A 7,009-nucleotide genomic window follows, 5' to 3' on the forward strand; every position below is an offset into this window, starting at 1 on the left:
CATTTATGGATATTAAATATACTTATATATATTTATGTTATCATAGCTACGTAAAATATTATAAGGTCACATTTCACAAACAATATTTCCATGCATCTGAGGTCTCACCATCCTCTTCTGTTGCTAGGAGAAACGCAGGTGTGCTCTGATTGGTCCGCATCCTTCCGCCTCCTGCCAATCAGTGTAAGATCCGATAAACGCTCCTGATATTATGTCTGCAGACATCTGTTGTACAGATGAGATTATGAATCTGAATGTAACGCGAACGTAAATAGCAAAGCTTTTAATGCGCGGTTCGCTCGCTCGTGCGTCGCTCGTGATGAAGCTCCGGGAGGAAATGGCGGATGATGGAGAGAGAGACATTCGGTGCAGAATCTGAAGCAATGAGCGAATCAGATCCCACAGCGACTTCACTCCAGGCCGACTGCTACAAAAACACAAAGCATCGCGTTTTTACGGTTGGTGCATTTACATCCTCGATGCAACTGAACTGTGCGATTATTATAACTGCGCGTGCATACAGCATTACTAAAGCTTAATGTTATGTCTTCTGCATCAGCTTGGGCCCGTTTAGTCGTTTCATATGCAAACAGAAACAATTGCATTAATGTTTGAAGTTCATAGTGGACCATATAACAGAATCTGTCGCGTGCATCTCTGCTGCTGTGCACGCTTTAGGATGGCATTCACGTTTATAAGATCAGGGTTGAAGATAAAAAAGATGTTAATATCAGCTAGAGTTGATAATTATGTTTTCTCTTCTCATTTATAGATGATCCTGACAGCGTATATGGACACCTGTGTCCTTCACCAGGTAAAGGAACTAACAAACACGTGTGTTTATGTCCATAATGTTCAATGCAGTAATGTGGCAAGTAATTTAGTTTCAATTAGTTTCAATTGTCTTTGACCCTTGCAAATAATAATCCTGTTTTTGCCACTGTACACTACAGTACCGTGTTATTCTCTTTATATTTTCTATTTTAATTTTGAGTTAAAGCTGTAGAAATGTAATTGGTCATGCTTTACTATAAGGTCGTGTGAGTTAATATTTGTTGTGCATTAACTAACAATGAGCAAGGCATTCGTTACTGTATTTACTCATCTTCGTTAAAAAGTAAAAATGCAATTGTTAGTTCATGTTAGCTCAGATCCATTAAATAATATTAATGCATACAACTTTTGGTTTTAATGATGTATTAGTGTTGAAATGAACATGTTTTTTAAAAGTATTTTTCATTTTTAGTTTGTGTTAAGTAGTAAACCAATGTTAAGAAATGGTACCTTATTGTGAAGTTTACCATAATTGTGTTTTTCTAGTTTGTTATTTTACATCAGTTTAACCTATAGATGACAATGAGAAATGCTTCCTTTTCTGAAATTCTTAATATTTTCAGCAGTTTATTTCAGCAAAATGTTTAATGGTTTTAGTTTTAGATACTGTGCTAGATTATCTGTAGCTGAAAGCATGGTAAAAATAGCCAGAATATGAAATATGCTAACGTCATATAAGGGTTTAGACTCTAGACGTTTACTTTTTATTGTATGATTGATTGAATCTCTCACAGTTAGGACAGAAACATGTATTAAAGTACATGATTTCAGTGGTTTAAAGATCATGCCCTGATCTGCTCCTGTAAGGCTCAGGCGGTGTGGCCCTAGCAGCAGTTCTGGAGGAAGAGGAGCAGCGGGTGTTTCGGTGGCGTCACGCCCTGCAGCAGGGCATGGAGTACCACAGCTCAAGGACACTGCCTCTCCTGGGAAGCCCTCGCTACTGTCCGGGCACCAAAAGTGCCAGCGGTTACCTCTGTCAGACCGGACACTGCTGCCAGGAGACGGGCTGCTGCACCTACTACTACGAGCTGTGGTGTGAGTCCAGCAGTTCACTCAGCACATATACACACCATCACTTATAATCAGGGGTGCACATCATTTTTTCAGCCTGGTTCTCAGAAGAGAAGCGTGACCCATTAAATGCAACTATAATATTTTTTATAATAATAGTTATAATATTATTGCACTTTATTTTTTACATTTTTTTATTTTTATTAAATAATAGTAAATAAACTGAATAATAGTGTGTGATGATATTATATGTGATAAAATAAAAAGCAGTCCTAGTATTAAATACAAATGCATTTATTTTATAGTAAATAACTTAAAAATAAAATACTCATATTTACTACTACTTTGTTGGTTTGCCTCTTTAAGAAGAATCGCTTTATGTTTTCCCCAATTTGGAAAAAAAAGCGCTTTAAAATAAATAAACAAAAGGGTTTTCATCATATTCAAACTTAAAATTAGCAGACTTTTATTTTGACGGGTTGCCGGCAACTAAATATACGCGCTTCCGGGTTTAGCGCTGTTGATTAAAGCGCGTCAGTGGATGAATGTCACAGCTTTGTATTGTGATTTGAAGCGGTAGATTTATGGTTTCAGGTTGAAAATAAAGCTTATATAATACAGTTTGTGATCTAATTGTGTATTAACAGCTGTCAATCATGTCGGTTCGCAAATGCGCCGTCAGAACATATTTAAATTATGCATATTTATTTTTGTTTACCGCGGACCACTTATGTGCACCCCTGTAACTTATAATACTCCTTAAAAATGCAAATGATGTTGTTTACTCACCATCATGTCATTCCAATCCATTTTCAACTTTCTTTATTCCTTGAAGTCTTCCATTTTTTTGCAGAAAAGTTCCTTTCAAGCAAGGCAAACATTCTAACTAATATATATCATCATACTTAAATTAAATCAAAGAGTAAATCAAGACAATTGTTTTGTATTACAAGTTTTCTGAAATTTTTAAAAAATTATCATCTAATTAAACATGCACTCGCTTGTATACCAGATTTCCAGGAAATAATAAATATATCGGATACAGCCAGATTCTAAATTATTGTTTGATTTTGTTGACACTGAAAGGGTTTTATAGTAGGTAGTAGTTTTGAATTTCTCTTTTTATCAGTCCATAAATCAAGACAATACTCTCAAAAGACCGAAAAAAATGAATTTCCACCATGTTTTTAGAAATTATATGTTATAAAACTCTGTGTGAATGATATATTGACAAACCCCTCGGTAAAAACCTTCAGAATGTAGTTGGGAATAATACTGTAAAATTTGGTGTATGTAAGTGCTGCTGAAGTAGAAAACAAACTGTTTTTGAGAAAGTTGCCTTTACAGATATGTGTTGTAATAGAAATCTATGCAAATACATAAAGTGCAAAATAAACACAAGTGATTGATATATGAACAAAGCCATCAGTAAAAACCTTTATAATATAAATAGGAATATAACTGCTAAGTTTGGTGTGTGTAAGTGCTGCTGAAGTGGAGATAAAACTCTTTAAAGCTCTGTAATTTAAATCTACAGACACAAATATATAAAGTGCATGCGCAATTAGGATGTTTTCCTCCTTCCAGTCTGAAAAAACACTTTAAAATTAAAAATTTCTTTGCATGTAAATTTACCTGCTCACCTGTCAATCACCCATTGTGCTCAACTGCTGGTTTAAAATACAACTCAACTCAATGTATAAAACACATTCAAATGTGCTGCATAGGGAAAAAGAGACATACTAAAAACAACCAGCTTAAATCATCATATCAAAAAAAAGTACTTTTTCACTGCCATGTGAATAAGTAAAGCCATAAATACAGTCTACAGCACCAGCATGAAACGTCACAGAATATCTTCGGTTTGTGTGGCGACAACATGCAATAGCAAAGCTCATGTAATGTAGCTTGACTAAATGAAGGTGAGCATGTGGTGTGTGTTCCAGGGTTTTGGCTTCTGTGGAGCGTGCTCATCCTGTTCAGCTGCTGTTGTGCGTATCGACACCGTCAGGCGAAGCAGCGCGTTCAACAACAGCAGAGACAGAGGGAGATCAACCTCATGGCTTATCAAGGAGCCTGCAGTTACCCGTCCTCCATGTTCGACCTCAGTACGAACACTCTTAACATAATCACACCTAACAGACAGCTCTTATTTAGGCAAATTACTCAATTACTTTTATCTTTATTAGAATATAAAAAATAATAATATAATATTAGTGATGGGACAGTAAAAAAAACTTAGAGGAACACAGATTAAATCAGACTGCACACAACACTAACTCTTGAATCTACAGATGCAAACTATCATTAATCGTGAGTTCTCATTGGCAGGTTTTCTCACCACACTTAAACTGCCGTCCTATGAGGAAGTAGCAGCCCAACCCAGCACCCCGCCCCCTCCCTACAGCTCCGTCGCCTACCAACGAGGCTCCGCCCACCCCGGCCCGAGTCACATGTTGTCATCACAGAGCTCTGACAACTACACCAGCTGCTCCTGCGACTCCTGCTGTCCGTCATCGCCCTGTAGCTCCTCCCCCTCTTCGGCTCAACTCACGGATGAAACCGATACTAGCCACGCCTCCTCGCCCTCCCTCAGCGAGCCTGGCCATGCCCACTCAGTAGTCATGCACACAGAGTGCGTTCCAATACAGCCACTCGACGAAGGCGGCCAATCGCCAACACGAAGCACAGCCGAGGTCATGGAGGCGGAGCTTCCCAGCTCCTCCCCTCTGGCTTCCAATGGCAGCAACATACCAGTGAAGAACACCAGTAGTAGCACAGATAACATTACTGAAATAGGAGACGCATCACAAACTATAAGTACTAATAATGATGCAAACGGCGCTAATTCGAAGAATATCACCAGCCTTTGCCATCCGACTCCACCGACCTCCTCATCGTCTCTTCAACTCTTCTCCATGTCTGACCCGCTCGGTGTTCATCCCGAGCAGCAGATTAACGCAGCTCAGAAGGAGGAGCCTGTACAGGCCCCGCCCCCTCAGTCTCCGCCCAGAACCGCTCTCTTTTCTCCAGCCAATGAACCGGAGCGCCGTGATTCCGCCGTGAGCGACTTGGATGTGGACCAAACGCACTTCCAGCAGCGACGGCTGACCGGCGACTCCGGCATCGAGGTCTGCCGCTGCCGCGTAGAACCTGAGGAAGAGGATGATGATGAAGAAGAAGGTAACTTACAGACAGAGTCGGCCAGTGGAATGGGTGAAGCCCTTCACGATAGTGCGGATTGTTCCGCCAGAGCCAGACCGGATGGGGACACAAAAGAGGCGTGGCCTGTCTCCTCTGTGACTCCTCCCACTGACGCAGTTGTGATCGCGATGGAAACTGAGTGTGACATTAAGAGCACAGAGGTCTTGTGAGAGCAAACCTGTACAGACTGATGTTAGAAGAGTCATTTATTATAAAGTTATTTCGATGTTTTTGGCTGCATTTATTTGGTCAAAATACATTAATATTATTACATTTTAAAACAGCTGTTTTCTATATGTATTATCAGTGCTGAAGATTTCATATTTTTGAGAAAACTGACATTGATTACTATTCAAAAAGTTTAAGTTTAGTAGAATATAAATACTTTTATCAAGGACACATTAGGTGACAGTAAAGACATTTATAATGTGACAAAAGATTTCAATTGATATCAAATAAATTCTGTTTTTTGAACCTTCTGTTCAATCCTAAAAATGAAATGTATCAGTTTCCACAAAAATATTGGACTGTTTTCAACATATCATAATATTTTCATGATTTCTGAAGATCATGTGACACTGAAGACTGGAGGAATGATGCTGAAAATACAGCGGAACATCACAGAAATAAATTACACTTTAACACAGATTCACACAGAAAATCGCGTTTTTAAATTAGAATAATATTTCAGAATTTTTGGACCATTTTGATCAAATAACTGCAGCCTCGATGAGAAGAAACTACTTCATTTAGAAACAACTTTGGCTGGTTGTGTGTATTTGTGTCAGTCTCTATCGAAGATCACACATTCCCAAACCAGACCAAAGTCGGCACTTGATGACCTTTAATTTTACCCATTATGCCACATCACAAAAGGAAGAAACAAGTTAAAAAAAATAAAAATTATCATAAAAAAAAAGTATTTATTTTTGCATTAAAATGTAAAGGATGTAGGTTAATTCGGACTAATGAACCCTTAAAATGTTCTTTCCTACTTTCTCTCTGACAGTCAGGCTGCTTCATTTGCTCAGTAGTTTTAAACAAACACCAACAGTTGTGATAAAACAACACACCAATGCTCTTCTCATGAAATCTTGGGTAATGCAGAAGACGAACAAGGAAAGCAAGCGTTCCTCAACACCAGCTCGGCCGAAGCAGATCACAACCTCTGGAGAAGAATCGAGACGCACCTCAGGACTTCTGCTTCGCTCCAACATTTATCACGAACATTGGTTTACGTCTTTATGTCGGACACTGATACGCTTTTGTGCTGGCGGGAGAATCTCATCAAGTCTGTCAAGTTCACGTTTGACGACAAAAAAAAAAAAAATGAAAGAAAATATAATTTAATGACTTTTTATTTTCATGAACATTAAGCACATTTAAAACTTCAGTTCACTTTATGTGAAAAATTACAATTTACATTGTATATGCACATCCTGATAGTTTTGGTTGTGCTTCCATTCTTTTATACCGATTCAAAGCTTAAATGTCATTGTATTAATAAAAGAAGAATTTAGTGAGATTAACGATAACTGAAATGAAAGAACGCAAAGAGAATGAACTACAGAAATTACCATTTGAGAGGGAAATGTGCTCAATTATCATGCAAATAAATTAAATGAAATGTAATTTTTTAAATTATAACAATTAAGAAAATAAGAAAAAACAATAATGACTTTTTTGAGATAAAAATTTGCTAAATTATCATGACAATAATCTAAATAAAATGTTAATTTTTAATTAAATGTTTTATATATATATATATATATATATATATATATATATATATATATATATATATATATATATATATATATATATACATACATTTTTTAAAAGTAACATTCTAATTAAAAATATTTTCATTATATATAAAATCTTATTACATCTGAAAACCGAAACATTTGTTTAATTATTTATTATTATTCATGTTAAACGTGATCTGGACATGTTTTGG

General features: G+C 37.0%; 1 protein-coding gene across 1 annotated transcript; it reads left to right on the plus strand.

Annotated features, from left to right (window-relative positions):
* Positions 1 to 408: 408 nt before the first annotated feature.
* LOC113065806 (uncharacterized) lies at positions 409 to 5,485 on the plus strand. Its single transcript, XM_026237332.1, has 5 exons — positions 409 to 458; positions 773 to 814; positions 1,642 to 1,869; positions 3,792 to 3,953; positions 4,177 to 5,485. The coding sequence occupies exons 3-5, from the start codon at positions 1,725 to 1,727 to the stop codon at positions 5,217 to 5,219; spliced, it is 1,350 nt and encodes a 449-aa protein (XP_026093117.1). The 5' UTR covers positions 409 to 458; positions 773 to 814; positions 1,642 to 1,724; the 3' UTR covers positions 5,220 to 5,485.
* Positions 5,486 to 7,009: the final 1,524 nt, after the last annotated feature.

Source organism: Carassius auratus, chromosome 48 (assembly GCF_003368295.1).
Source record: "Carassius auratus strain Wakin chromosome 48, ASM336829v1, whole genome shotgun sequence".
Taxonomy (NCBI): Eukaryota; Metazoa; Chordata; class Actinopteri; order Cypriniformes; family Cyprinidae; genus Carassius; species Carassius auratus.

What these genes read in the sequence shown, in the direction of transcription:
- LOC113065806 (XM_026237332.1), top strand. Translation starts at nt 1,725, where the DNA reads ATGGAGTACCACAGCTCAAGGACACTGCCTCTCCTGGGAAGCCCTCGC. An exon ending in CTACTACTACGAGCTGTGGT is followed by an intron (nt 1,870 to 3,791) that starts GTGAGTCCAGCA and finishes TGTGTGTTCCAG; the next exon opens with GGTTTTGGCTTCTGTGGAGC. An exon ending in GTCCTCCATGTTCGACCTCA is followed by an intron (nt 3,954 to 4,176) that starts GTACGAACACTC and finishes TCTCATTGGCAG; the next exon opens with GTTTTCTCACCACACTTAAA.